The sequence below is a fragment of the Rhinatrema bivittatum genome, chromosome 10, assembly GCF_901001135.1.
Source record: "Rhinatrema bivittatum chromosome 10, aRhiBiv1.1, whole genome shotgun sequence".
Classification (NCBI taxonomy): Eukaryota; Metazoa; Chordata; class Amphibia; order Gymnophiona; family Rhinatrematidae; genus Rhinatrema; species Rhinatrema bivittatum.
The window spans coordinates 107,804,992-107,820,110 of record NC_042624.1 but is presented as its reverse complement, the minus strand read 5'-3'; the positions used below and the strand labels follow the sequence as shown (position 1 = coordinate 107,820,110).

General features: G+C 49.4%; 1 protein-coding gene across 2 annotated transcripts in view; it reads right to left on the bottom strand.

Annotated features, from left to right (window-relative positions):
- Positions 1-15,119, bottom strand: part of USP24 (ubiquitin specific peptidase 24) — a 268,241-nt gene that overhangs the window by 86,959 nt on the left and 166,163 nt on the right. For both annotated transcript variants that reach the window (XM_029618249.1, XM_029618250.1), the window contains exons 41-45: positions 11,526-11,670; positions 7,178-7,297; positions 5,753-5,878; positions 5,149-5,247; positions 3,370-3,452 (exon numbers count right to left, since the gene is read on the bottom strand). In XM_029618249.1, coding sequence (XP_029474109.1) covers positions 3,370-3,452; positions 5,149-5,247; positions 5,753-5,878; positions 7,178-7,297; positions 11,526-11,670 — 573 coding nt within the window. The remainder of the gene's footprint in view (positions 1-3,369; positions 3,453-5,148; positions 5,248-5,752; positions 5,879-7,177; positions 7,298-11,525; positions 11,671-15,119) is intronic.

Below are 15,119 nucleotides of genomic sequence, written 5' to 3'. Positions count from 1 at the left end.
GTGACACAAGGAACTTGTCCACTGGAATGCGAGCAAAATCTAACGCGTAGCCGTGACTTATCACGGTGAGGACCCACTGGTCCGACGTTATTCCGGCCCATCTCTCGTAAAACGACAGCAACCGCGCCCCGACGTTGGGGACAGCGTGCCGAGGCTGCTGCGGGAGAAGGGCCGACCCTCTTTCATTGTGAAGACTTGGGCGCCGTGATGGCCAGGGCACCCCCTGGTCTACCAAAACGCCTCCCACGAAAGGACTGCTGCTGCTGCTGCTGCCACTGTGGGGTACGGGAGGAGGAAGACCTGAACGAGTGCCCGGACGACCTTTGAGGCCGCGCCCTCCTGGGCCCACGAAAGCGGGACCTGGCTGAAAAGGAAGGCCGCGACCTGGATCTATCTTCGGGCAACCTGAGAGCCCTATTTTCCCCCAGGGAAGCCATCAAGTCATCTAATTCCTTGCCGAACAGCAATTTACCCTTGAATGGCAGCGCCCCGAGGTGAGCCTTTGAAGAGCCATCCGCCGCCCAGTTGCGTAGCCACAGGAGGCGGCGAGCCGAGACCGACGCCACCATGGATCTAGACGAAGTGCGCAGTAGATCGTGGAGTGCATCTGCGCCATATGCTATTACCGCTTCCAACTTATCCGCTTGCGCTGCCTCGTCTGCCGAAAGGTCCGCATTGGCTTGAAGGACCTGAGCCCAGCGTAAGCCCGCTCTCAAAGCGAAATTCGTACACATGGCGGCCCGAATTCCTAGCGCTGAAACCTCAAAAATCTTCTTGAGCTGTACTTCCAGCTTCCTGTCCTGAAGGTCCCGAAGGGCTGTAGCACCCGTAACCGGGATAGTAGATCTTTTCGTTACCGCCGAAACCGCCGAATCCACCTTGGGAAACTTGAGAAGGTCCAGCGCATCCTCCGGAAGCGGGTAAAGTTTGTCCATGGCCTTGCTGACCTTCAACCCTAACTCCGGGGTGTCCCATTCCCGGAACATGATGTCTGTTGAGGAAAAATGGAACGGAAAAGCAACTGCTGGACCCGTGAAGCCTAACAGGACCGGATCCATGTTCGCTTCCTGACGAACCACCGCCGGAGGGGGGTTTATTCCCAGTTCCTGGATAATAGCTGGAATTAGAGGTGGCAATTCATCCCTACGGAAGAGCCTGACCACTTTGGGATCGTCTCCTTCCACAGCCTGTGAGCCTTTGGCTACGCCGGACGTAGCGGAGCCGTCCGCTCCTACATCGTCGGGCCCCTTCTGGGTCTCTTCAGGGGAATCAGCGTCCTCCTCGGGGGAGGAATCGGTGTCGGCCTCCTGTGGGACGCCACGTGGAGGCCGCTTCCCCCGCGAGGTGCCGTGGGGTCCCTCCGCGACCCCCGAAGGCTTCCGGGACCTCTTCAGCGGTGGAGCTCTGCGAGCCTCACTCCGGCCGCGCTTGCTTTTTTTGTATTTTAGGACCTTGCGCAACAAAAGCGCAAGGTCCTCCGAAAGAGAGCCCGAATCCGATGAAAAATCATCGGGACTCCCCGGGGACCCTGTGTCCCCCGAGGGACCCCTTCCGACCGCGATTCGCTGCGGGGAAAGCGCGGGAGGCAAGGCCGAAGGCCCTGCCGAGTCCCGCGCCATTTCGCGGCCCGTGGCCAAAATGGCCGCCACTCCCGCGCTGATCGGGAAAAGCTCTTGGGGCTTTTCTACGGCGCCCCCCCCCCCGCGCGGAGGCGATCGCGCGGGCCGAGAACGAGCCCCCCGAGGCGCCCCCGACGACCCCTCTCCGCCCGGGATGCAGGCCGCGCAGAGACTTTCGCGCGAAAGACGCGCGCGCGCCGAGCCACAGGCCCGGCAGACCGAGCCGCGAGGCATGCCGGCGAAGAGGCGCGAAGACGGAGCAGCAGGAGCGACGAAAACTGAAGAAAAAAAGTCGAACGGCCTCCCCCCGTCGGCGGCGCCCCCCCCTGCGAGCGGCGCCGCGAAGCAAGAGAGAGCCGGCAGAAAATAAAACCAAACCTTTTTTTTTTTTTTTTTTTTTTTTTTTAACAAAAAAGCCTGTCGCTGTCCACGGTCCTGGAGCCCTAATCCAGCAGGGGTGAGTGAACCGGGCTCCCCGGTGTCACCCCTGACGCTGCTACTAGGCCAGCTGGGTCCTCGACCCTAGCAGCGGCCTCAACCAGGGGGGGGTGGTCCCCTCAGAACCTCACAACCCCCCTGGGAGGCAGGGCGAAGGGACCTAAGGGACAATTTGGAAAATTACCCAAACAGAAAACAACGTAGCCTAACTGGCCTAAAGGAATAAAAAAAGAACCGACCCTGACGGAGTACCAAAACCAGGGCAGGCAGGGCTGTGACCGGACCTGCACCATCTACTGGAGACAGAGTAAGACTGAGGGGCTGTGACTGGCACAGGGGCATATATGGCTCCGCCCACAAGTTTTAGTCTGTCTCCATCTACTGGTGCGGAGTCACAACCCAGGTGTCCTGGACTGATCCTGGTACGTACAGGGAACTCACATTACTCTCGGCTTGCTCATATGTATTTAGCTAATAACAGCGCCTTCTCCTCTCTCTCCTTCAGAAGCACTCATGCACTTCCTGCTGCCCACTGAAAAGGTGGTCAACATAGCAATTTCTGCAGTGGTGTAAAATGTTTTGGGATCTTAATTGAATTAAAGTGCTTTGTAAGTTTATATCATCATCTATTACAGGATTTATGTTACTGATAGCCAGAAAGTTATGGCAAACAGAATGCTGGAATTACCCTCTGGGCAATCTGACTGGCTGGAACAGCAGGTGTTAAACCCCTAGGAAAATGATATTTCTTTTTATCAACTTTACTAAATTGTCCTGTTTTTAATTCTTAAAAGTTGCTACTCTGGAGGGCCCCTGAAGCCCTGGGAGCAGCCATCTGAGGAACTGCCTCCCATGGAATGGGTTCTGATTGGTCCAGATTAACTGTGACATCACAAGTTCTCTCTGAAGCAATTGGCGGCGGTGACTGTGAGGGAATTTCGGACTCTTACATTGCTGTTCTCTGGAAATCAAGGGAATCGTATGGGAGATACTTACAGAACTTCAAAACTAACTTGGCAGAAACATTTTCAGTTCTTACAGCACTCTGGAAAACGGCACAGATCACAGAGGGCTTTTAAACAAAAACATGCAGAGCGGACCTCCCTGAGTCAGGCATTTCCTGATACAGTCCCAAGTCACGTGAAAGACCGTTTTATCTCAGGTCTTAAAAAGTCCTTCCATCTGAGCAGAGATACCAGGAAGTTCTCTTCCTGCGGATCAGCGGCACCGAAATACCTTCTAGATCGTACCAGTACACAGCACTAAATGAACAGTCTCCAGTCCATTCAGCGATATTATGCTGAGCACTGACCTGTGGGGACAGTCCTTACAGATCTTCTGATCAGAGTAGATGCCCTGGAAAGTGTTCTTAAATATCTGGTCTCGTGCCATTTTCTGTTGGAGGATAAGACATGGAAATGGGGTAATTCAGTGCTACCACAGTGTCAGTGCACATCAAATCATTTGTAGTAGATAGCTTTTTATTTTCAGCTCTGCTAAATCCTTGGTTTCTTATGTTCTAAAGAAAAGTAGCAAAGTTTTAGGATAAGTAAAAAAAAAAAAATCAGAACCTCATTTCCAAAATACTTCAAGAGCTATCAGTCAGGTCCATAAAGGAGATAAACCTGACAAGCTTTTGGATTTGCGGGTGATAAGTATTTAAAGATAAAGAAGGTGTTTGTTTTCCATGGCTCTAATTAGTTAATCAGGAACTCAGGAGATCCTTCAACTCAGTACAACCCATTACTTGATAAAGCAGCTCGCTGTTTTGTCACATAGCTTCAAATGGCATTAGGGAAGAGGGCGTAGGTTCCCATCTATCACTCTCTCCCCACCCCACTACCCTTACCCTAATACCATGCCGAACACCAGAACGTTGAGAAAACCCACGGTCGATCCTAGCATGTACCACCCCAGCTGGACGTAGGAAACCTGCCATAGCTAAAGCTGCAAGGCTGTGGGATTCCTGGAAACTTGACATGAGATAGAGACTGACTGGCTGGGGGCCCCCTAGGCCAGGTTTGGGAACCAACCCTGTCTTTCCATCTGCAGAGGACCAGAAGGCATACGCCAAAACACGACTCCCAATAAATTTTCAGCAATATATTTATTTGATCAATAAACAGGGAATTAGTTCAAAACAAGGGTCAATACGGTGTGTCACTGGGTAGTTATAAGTAGCTTAATTGTAGTCTCTGCAGGATCACTGACGGATACATTTAAATAAACTAAAAGTAACTTAGATTAGTTTGAACATCCCTACTCCCTTAGAAATTTTAAATCACTAACAACTGAACAAACTTTAGATGCAGATAGTAGTCCAGCAGTGAGAGTGAGGCTAGCCAGCCTTTTGCACGGAGTAGCACAAGTAGGATTACCTAGAGGTTGTATATGTGCACTCTCAGTGCCTGTGCTGTGGCTGGGGACAGGGGAGGGCCTTGGCCTAAGGGGCTGGAAGAGTGTAGGCTGTGCTGGGGCTAGAGAGGGGGTGGGGGTCAAGAAACAGAAACCTCCAGGGAACTTCCATGAGTGGCTGGGGCTGCAGCTGGTGTTAGGGTTGGGAGGGGTAGGGCTGCCTATCATGGGGCTGAATATGCTGTGCTGGGGCTCAGAACTGGAGGGTTAGCTGTGCTGGGGGGGCAATTCATAGAGGCCTCCAGGAAATTTCCATGGGTGTCAGCTAGTTAATCTCATAAACAGGAAGGGGTTGATTATTAATTAGTCAGGGCCTTGTTATATTTAAGAGGAAACGGAACACAAATTTGTAATAAAAACAGACACACTACATGTTAGGTTTATAACACCAATTAAATAATGGCAGATAAAGACCAATTGGCCAATCCAGTCTGCCCAGCTGTCTCCCCTCTCTGGTTCTCTATTACTTTGGGTAAATGAGCATAATAAATTTTAACACTTAAACCCAGGGCTTAATTTTTAGACAAGCAGGAAGTGGAACTGGGGGTAGATGAGTGGGACCAGGGCCAGGTGTGAACTCGCTCACAAACACACACACACACACACATACCCAAATCAAAGCCATGTGGCTGCCCTTGTCTTAGGGTGAGCAGTTCCAATTAATGCAACACTATACCTTGAGATATTCATCCATTTGATCTATGAGACTGGTAAAGAATTCATAAGCATCCTGCTGTTCTCTTACGTAAAGCTCCTTGTTCCACATCTTGAAGATCTATCAACAGAACAGTCCATGTTATTACACAGTATTCAATGTAAATCTGCTTCCATTTAAAGGAAGCCTTGATCAGCATCATGAAATTAACAATATGATGCTTCCATACATTTGACTTTACTCTTTTCCATCTGAGGAAGAAACTCCCGTGGTCTTTAAAAAGTTCATGAACAGGGCCATCATCCGATAACACGGTAACATACCAGATGACAGCAATAAGATAAGGACTGATTGGCCCAACCAGTCTGCCTGGCTGCCTTCCTCTCTAGCTCTCCACCACTTTGGGAAGATAAGCATAATACTTAAACCAACAACAGCCGCACCCCATGTCTTTTATTTATATCTGTCCCCAGCATGTTTAAAATCTGGATCAACAAAGACATCTCAAATCAGTCCCATAAAAGCATGCAGATTCCTCCGGGACCAGTTGAACTACTGGACTCTGGCTTTACATCTTTTCTACTATTTGAAGGCTCCCTGTCCTGTGCTACCGAAAGTGAAATACCTTCCAGAAGTTTTCAGGCACGTAGTACTGCAGCTTGCTCTCCATCAGATGGCCAAAGAGCGATTGAACCTGATAGAACACACTGTCGTCTGGATTGTCCGTCTCGTCATCCATTGAAAGCAATACCTTGGAGAAAACAGAGGGTAACCTGATACCTGGCCTATCCTCAAATGCTTTGCTAGCGAGATAAAATGAATGCAACGCAACCTTATTAAAGCACAATACAAAACAGAGACATGTAACTGTTCTGCCTGTACTTTACTTTCAATCTGCCCATCGCTAATACTTCCTCTATTAGCCCACTCCCAAACTGTCTTTTTTGGTTTTTGGTCACAAATATTAACATTTTCAAAAGGATAGGCCGCCCCAGCAGAAAGTTTCTCCTCTCACAGAGGCTAAGAGATACCCAAAGGCTTCCCTCAGCGTGCATTCTTCTAGCTGGGTTAGGAGGAGTAAATGGCACCAGAACATGCACATTTTCAACTGTAAGAGCGGCATTTTGTCTGCAAAAATAGCAGGTGCAAACCTATTCAGGTGGTTTTAGAGCAATTTCCCTTTGAAAATTAGCTACATGGCACATAAATAGAAAGAGCGCATTTACGCTCGCAACGCCATGGGCTATTTAAAATTATCCCAATAGGTTTCAGCTCTTATATTTTTGCACTCTTCTACAAAATAGGCCATGTACACTTTTTTTTTTTTTTTTAATTTTTAAATGGCCACGTTGCACGTATCTTATACACAGCAGCGCGATCCTGGGTGAAATCCTAAGTAGCACTAAGGGGCAGATTTTCAAAAGGTTACACATGCCGGGCCTATTTTCAAAAGGCCTGGTGAAGTGTGCAAGTCCTGGGGCTTGCAAAAACGGGCGGCATGTGGGCACGGCAGTCCGGGGGCGGGGCCAGAGGCCTCCGACACAGCGGCCATTTGCTGCTGTATTGAGGGATTGCATGCCGGCAGGCTGCTAGCATGCGCAACCTGCGCGTGCCTCCAAGGCAGGTGCAAAAGGTTTGACAATAATTTTGGGAGGGTTAGGGTAGGGCTGGTGGGGGGGAAGATTAGGGGAAGGGGGGAAAGGTTAGGGGAAGGGGTGGGAAGGTTGGGTTGGGGGAAGGGAACAGGGGAAGGCCGCAGGTGTCGGCGTGCGCAAGGTGCACTAGTGTGCACCCCCCTTGCGCGCGTTGACCCCCGATTTTATAACTTGCGCGCGCAAGTTAAAAAATCGGACGTACATGTGTACGCACTGGGTAGCGCGCGCACATTTATGTCCGAGCGCAGGTTTGAAAATCTACCCCTAAGCGTAGCAGAATTTCTGTCCCCCTCGGTTTGCCAAGTTGTTTGCCCATATAATCATCAAAGATCAGGAATTGGATGAATCAGAACTATTTCCAGGCCTCACTCTATTACTTTCATGAAACAAGGTACCTCAGGGAGACCCGGCTGCATGTACAACTGCTGGAAGACTGCGTTCATGTAACAAGTGGCGCCTCCATTCTTCAGTCCCACAAACCCAGAACTCGAGCGGCTGTCTACAGGGGGAAGATACTGCAAAACAAAGATCCAGGTGACAGAGGTCACTTTCTGTGTACTTGGAAGATACCCAACCCATTAAACCCATCTAAATACAGAAAAGAAGAGATTAGTATTGGGAAGGACAAACAAAGGAATCCTACCCATACTACTGACAAAGCATGTAAGCTTTATTGTAAGTAATGGCCATCCTTTGACCTGTGGTAACGAAGGCCAGAAAGATAAGTTCTGCTGAACATCTGCACAAAGCTAAGGTGCTTAGGATAAAATCCCTCATGGATGGCTCATCCTTTTTTCCATCAGAGGTAGATAAACACGTCTAAAGTCCTGACACTCTAGGGCAGAGCTTTCCAAACTTTTCATGTTGGTGACACACTTTTTAGAGAAACATAATTTCACGACACGGTAATTCAGTCTACTAGTAAACCAGAGGTTAAAGGTTAAACGAACGAAACATATTTCGACAATTTATGTATGTTTCCTTAAATATATACATAAATAAAATGTTTCACGACACAACCTATCTCATGAAAACCTTAAATTTATATTAAAAATATATATTCCAAGATTCATGTTATTGTTATAATTTATGAGAAACAATAATAAAACAAATTGTCTGCCCCCACACACTCATCTCTCTCCTCCCCCCAGCACATGTCTGTCCCCCACACACTCATCTCTCTCCTCCCCCCAGCACATGTCTGTCCCCCACACACTCATCTCTCTCCTCCCCCCAGCACATGTCTGTCCCCCACACACTCATCTCTCTCCTCCCCCCAGCACATGTCTGTCCCCCACACACTCATCTCTCTCCTCCCCCCAGCACATGTCTGTCCCCCACACACTCATCTCTCTCCCCCTCAAGCACATGTCTGTCCCCCACACACTCATCTCTCTCCTCCCCCCAGCACATGTCTGTCCCCCACACACTCATCTCTCTCCTCCCCCCAGCACATGTCTGGCCCCCACACACTCATATCTCTCCCCCTCAAGCACATGTCTGTCCCCCCAGCACGTTTGCCCCCCCACTCACTCATCTCTCTCCCCCCTGCACATGTCTGGCCCCCACACTCATGTACCTCGTCTTTTTGATTGTTGCCAGTTAAGTGCTTCACTCCCTTCCATGATCACCAGACACTGCTGCTTGCAGTCAGTACTCCTCATGGCCAGGGCCTCATCGGCAGCAGCAGCCAATGCAAGGATGGCTGGGCTGTTCCACCCACCAAGCCCCCCAAAAAAACGCGATTGACAGCAAAAATCACCCAATAATAAGCAACCCATAAACTGAAAAAAAAAACTGAATCTCTAGAAAAAAAAAAGCCCAAACTCGCATCAGAGTTGACCGGGCTTGCGCGACACACCTGCACACTGCAGGCGACACACTAACGTGTCCCGACACACAGTTTGGAAAGCTCTGCTCTAGGGTATGAAGTGATGTAGAAAGGATACTTGGTTCTTACCTGCTAATTTTTGTTCCTGTAGTACCACAGGCCAGTCCAGACTCCTGGGTTTTGCCTCCCTTTCAGCAGATGGACACAGAATGTTTTGCAGACACCGCCTCTTAATCTGGTGTGCAGTTCCTCAGTATTACTCAGTACACCCAAGCATAAAATCTTTAACAAAACTTCTTAATAAATCTACTCTATAAAATTACCCGGAACGAGCAGAGGAAAGAGGAAATTCCTAATCGAGAACTGAAACCAAAGTTGTAACCATATCTGAAAAAACACCAATGAGAAACCTTTGCCATTCTTCAGAAATCTTCATTATAATAAACAGATCGAGAGGACTCTCCAAACACTCCTCTCCAACAACAGGCGGGACTCTGGACTGATCTGCGATACTACAGGAATGAAAATTAGCAGGTAAGAACCAATTTTCCTTTCCCTGTACGTACCCAGATCAGTTCAGCCTCCTGGAATGTATCAAAGCTTCCCTAATTGGGGTGGGACTGCGAGAGTCCCGCTCAAAGTACACTTCCACTGAAATTGCCAACGTTCGAGGCCTGGACGTCCAAATGGTAGTGTATCTGGCAAAGGTATGTAAAGACTTCTAAGTAGCCGCCCTGCAAATCTACTGCGACAACAGTAGCTGATATTCTGCCCAGGTAGAATGAGCCCTTAACCCCCCCACCCTCCCCCCTGGGGACAGGACGACCACAACAGATGTAAGTGGAACCAATAGCCTCCTTCAACAGACGCATAATCATGGCTTTTTATGCCTTCTGACCCTTTTTCAAAACACTCCATAGAACAAAAAGGTGATCTGACAATCTGAAACTGTTCATGACCCCTAGATACCGCAACAAAGACCTTTTGACATCCAGACGTCTTAATTCTTTTGCATTAGGCACACCAACTTCTAGATTTGGAAAGGCCGGAAGCTCTACTGACTTAAATGGAATGCTGAAACCACCTTCAGCAAAAAAAAAACAAACAAAAAACGGAACTGTCTGCACCGAACTGAAATCCGCAAAAACGGTTCTTTGCACGACAGAGCTTGAAGTTCAGAAACCCTTCTGGCTGAACAAATCGCCTCCAAGTCTCAAAGTCAGATCCTTTATGGTGGCCCTGTTAAGAGGCTCAAACGGAGCATCACACAACAACTTGAGGACCAAGTTAAGGCTCCAAGAAGGTCACACCTTACGAACGGGGGTGCAAATGCTTTGCCCCTCGGAGGAAACGCATCACATCCAGATGCTCTGCCAGAGTGGATCCACGAATCTTGCCACGCAAACAGGCCAAGGCTGATATCTGCACTCTCAGGGAACAAAGGGACAAACCTTTCGTTAGGCCTCTCTGTAAGAAAGCCAGAATCTGCACCATCAAAGCTTGCAGAGGATCAACTCCCTGCTCCAAGCATCAAGACTCGAAGACTCTTCAAACTCGGATATACGCCAAGGAAGTAGAGGCCTTGCGAGCTAGCAACAGGGTAGAAATAACATCCTCTGGATATCCTTTCTTCCTTAATTGCCTCCTTTTAAAAGCCAAGCCGATAGACAAAAGCAATCTACTTGATCTGAAAAAATAGACCCCTGTCGCAGAAGATTTGGTAGATGGTCCAGTCTCAAGGAACTGTCCACTGCTAGACTGACCAGATCTGCAAACCAAGGCCTTCGTGGCCACTCCGGAGCCATGAGAGTCACCCTTCCTGGGTGGGCCTCTAATCTCCTTACCACCTTGCCTACCAGAGGCCATGAAGGAAACACTTAAGACTAGAATGTTACGTGGCCAGGGAAGCACTAGGGTATTGACCCCTTCTGCTCCATGCTCTCTTCTGCGACTGAAGAAACGTGGTGCCTTGGCATTCCTCTGGGTTGTCTTCAGATCCATATGAGGCATGCCCCACCTGTAAGAAATGAGAGTCATTGCTTCCTCAGATAGCTCCCATTCTCCGAGATCCAATTGTTGCTGGCTTCTTTGCATTTTTTTTTAAATAGCTTTACAAACCAGAACAAAAAGCAAGGCTATCAGAAAGGCTTATCTGAAGGGTGGCAGAGGCTTCTCTCCAGGCTCCTGAGGGTGAGGGAACTGGACCACCAGTTACCCCCAGTGTGACTCAGCGAGCATTCAAGGGTCCTCAACTCCTGCTTGTCCTCCTCTAAAACCAGGAGGGATGGTCCCACCAGGACCTGCCAACCTCCTGGGAGGGAATTTTTCTTTTCTTTGTCTTTTGCTAGGTACAGAACTGCAGGTTTTCCACTTCCTCCATCTGCTGGAGACAGAGAAATACTGAGGAGGAGCTGCAGGTGGTACACCGGGTTAATAGACAGTGTCTGTGAAACTTCCTCAGTTTCCATCTGCTGGAAGGGAGGCAAAACCCAGGAGTCTGGACTGATCTGGGTACATACAGGGAACCACTTTATTAGGACAGAACTTGGCAAGACATCATTGGAAAAATCTCTGGTATTTAAACATTGAAAATATGAAAGTGATTCAGGCACAGGGTGCTGAAGTGGCATCCAGTGGGCTGATAAGCATTAAATAGCTCACACTTAATTGTTGTCATGCAGAAAAGAAGAAATAATGTACACAGCACCTCAACATGAACTAAGCAGAAAAAGGACAACTGTGTTCTGGACCAGGTGGTGATCAGAAATTATCCAGCATTAGTTTGGATTTAATATATTCAAGTGAGCAATAGTGATTTTTTTTTTTCCCAGATGCTTGAGGATAGAGCCTGGCAATAAACAGATTCAGAAATTCTACAAAATAATTAACAGACTGCAATGTATATTACTTACATCAAATTCCTTAGTAAGTGCAGGGTCAGACTGATGGTGCATGGAAAGCAGCTCTTTCGTGATAAGTTGCAGATTGGACGGGGAACTTTCAGCCAGCATTACCAACACTTCATAAGCTGCTAAGCGACTATTCACCGTGCTACACCTGGAACAGAAAAGAAAATTATTCCTTACCTGCTAATTTTCGTTCCTGTAGTACCACGGATCAGTCCAGACAGTGGGTTATGTCCCCCTTCCAGCAGATGGAGTCAGAGAAAACTTCGAAGGGTGCTCCCATATAAGCTAGTGCACCCTCTGTCATCCTTCAGTAATAATATCATCAAAGCCTGAAGAGACAAGATGGATGGATCAAGGTATAAAACCCTTTCAACTTGAACAACTGTACAGTGTGTACTAAACTTTAAGATGCAACTAAACTTGCAAAATGAACCATGAAACAGCCACTAAACACGTGGTATATGGAAAACAATTTGAGCAGAGAGACAATCCCAATCCCATAAATCCTTAGGGTGGGCATCTGGACTGATCCGTGGTACTACAGGAACAAAAATTAGCAGGTAAGGAATAATTTTCTTTTCCCTGTATGTACCCGGATCAGTACAGTCAGTGGGATGTACCAAAGCTTTCCTACTTAGGGTGAGCCCCAGATAGCCCTGCTCGAATGACCCGATTGCCAAAGGAGCCGAAAACCAGTGGCTGTAGATTCAAACGATAGTGCCGAACAAAGGTATGTAAAGACTTCCAGGTGGCTGCTCGGCATACCTCCTGAGGCAAAACGGATTGACTCTCCACCCACGAAGCCGCGTGAGCTCGGAGGGAATGGGCCTTGATGCCCACCGGAGGCTGTCGACCGGTACCAATATATGCTGAGATGGCCTCTTTCAGCCAGCGAACAATGGTGGGTTTCGAAGCCTTGGCCCCCTTCTTTGGGCCACTCCAAAGTACAAAAAGATGATCCGACAAGCGAAAGTCATTTGTGGCCTCCAGATAGCCAACATCCAGCTTGCGTAGCTCACGGGAATCTTCAGTTGAGAAAGACGGGAGTTCCACCGTCTGATTCATATGGAACACGGAAACAACCTTGGGCAGGAAAGAGGGCACCATGCGCAAGGAAACTCCTGAATCCATGAAACGGAGATAGGACTCCCTGCACGATAGCGATTGAAGCTCCGAAATCCTGCGGGCAGAGCAAATAGCCACCAGGAAGACTGTCTTGAGCGTAAGATCCTTGAGGGTAGCGGTTCGAAAGGTAAGCCACCTAGAATTCGAAGAACTAAGTTGAGGCTCCATGAGGGACACAAAGCTTGTACTGGAGGCTTAAAGTGTTTCACTCCCTTGAGAAATCGAATGATGTCCGGGTGAGAGGAAAGGGGGGTTCCCCTCCCGGTGCTGGATTAGGGAACCGAGGGCAGCCACTTGTACCCTCAGGGAATTGTAGACCAATCCCTTTTCCTTGCCCTGTTGCAGGAACGACAGTATCTGAGCCACTGAGGCGCTCCGTGACGAGACAGGTACGGAGCCATACCAGGTCTCGAAGACCTTCTAAAACTCGGATATAGGCAATGGTCGTGGAGGTCTTCCTAGCCTTGAGGAGGGTCAAGATCACGGCCTCCGGTTATCGTCTTCTCAGCCGGCGCCTCTCAAAAGCCAGGCCGCAAGACATAAGCGATCTGTCTGGTCAAAAAATGCCAGACACTGGCGCAGTAAGTTTGGTAGATGTCCCAGGTGAAGAGGGCTGTCCACTGCGAGGTTGACCAAGTCCGCAAACCACGGCCGACGTGGCCATTCTGGCGCCACAAGAATTACTGGACCGTGGTGACTCTCTACTCTTCGGATTACCTTTCCCACCAGGGGCCATGGTGGAAACACATAGAGGAGAATGTGCTGCAGCCAAGGAAGGACTAAGGCATCCACTCCCTCCACGCCGTGCTCTCTTCTGTGGCTGAAGAATCGCGGAGCTTTGGCGTTCCGTGGAGTGGCCATCAGGTCCAGGTGGGGAGACCCCCACCGACTGAATAGAAGTGCCACTGCTTCCTCGGAGAGTTCCCACTCTCCGGGATCTATGCGTTGATGACTCAAGAAGTCGGCTTAAACGTTGTCCACTCCTGCAATGTGAGAGGCCGCTCAGCGGGAAAGGCGGACCTACACTCAGGCCAGTAACTTGTCCATCTCCCGAGAAACGTGACGACTCTTTGTTCCCCCTTGACGATTGATATACGCTACTGTTGTTGCGTTGTCTGACAGAATCCGAACCGCCCGACGCTGGACTAGGGGGAGAAAGTGCTTCAACACCAGGTGTACCACTCTGGTCTCCAAGCGATTGATCAGCCAGGATGCTTGCAACTCCGTCTACGTCCCCTGTGCCGATTTCGTCTGACAGACCATTCCCCAACCGGAGAGACTGGCGTCTGTGGTGACAATCACCCACTGAGGGACTGCCAAGGTTACTCCCTTTCACAAATGATCCATATTGAGCCACCAGGCCAGACTGTCCTTGGTCCTCTCTGGCAGCGGGAGGATGGCCTGAAACTCCCGAGAAACCTGTTTCCAGCGGGAGAGCAAGGCTCTCTGCAGAGGATGCATATGTGCAAAAGCCCAAGGTACCAGATCGATAGTGGACACCATAGTGCCCAGAACCTGAAGATAATCCCAGGCTGTGGGAAGAGAGCAAAATGAATCGCTGTACCTGGGAGATGAGAGCCCGGGCCCAATCCGGATGCAGCAGTACCTTGTCCACAGCTGTATTGAAGTGTGCTCCTAGGAAGTCTAGGGACTGAGATGGAGTAAGGTTGCTCTTTGAGAAATTGACCACCCATCCGAGGGACTGAAGGAGATGCAACATTCTATCGCTCGTTGACACTGGACCAGGGACTTTGCCCGGATGAGCCAATCGTCCAAATAGGGGTGGACTAGGATTCCCTCCCCCCTGAGGGCTGCTGCCACTACTACCATTACACTTTGGTGAAGGTACGGGGAGCTGTCGCCAGTCCAAAGGGCAGGGCTTGGAATTGAAAATGCTGTCCTAGAATCTTGAAGCGAAGGAAGCACTGATGTGCCTTGAGGATGGGAATGTGGAGATAAGCCTCCGTCATATCCAAGGAGGCCAGAAATTCTCTGCTGTGTACCAATGCTATCACTGAGCGTAAGGTCTCCATCCTGAAGTGTGGGACCCTGAGGGCTTTGTTGACCATCTTGAGATCCAGGATCGAATGGCAGGAGCCCTCTTTCTTGGGGACTACAAAGTAGACGGAGTAATGGCTGGCTCCCACTTCCGGAGGAGGAACCGGGCGAATTGCTCAGAGGGCCAGGAGCCTGTCGAGTGTCTGGCGTACTATGAGTTGTTTCTGTGGTGGTCCGCAGGGAAAGAAGAGGATCCTGTCTCTTAGAGGACGAGCAAAATCTAAAGCGTAACCGTGCTTTAGAATATCCAGGACCCACTGATCCAAGGTAATCTTGACCCACTCCTCGTGGAAGAGAGAGAGATGGCCTCCTATCCTGGGGATCGAGGAGTGGGCCGGCACAGCCTCATTGTGAAGAATATCCAGGGCCGGTCTTCGGCCATGAAAGGAATGAGACCAGGACTGGGAACGCAAA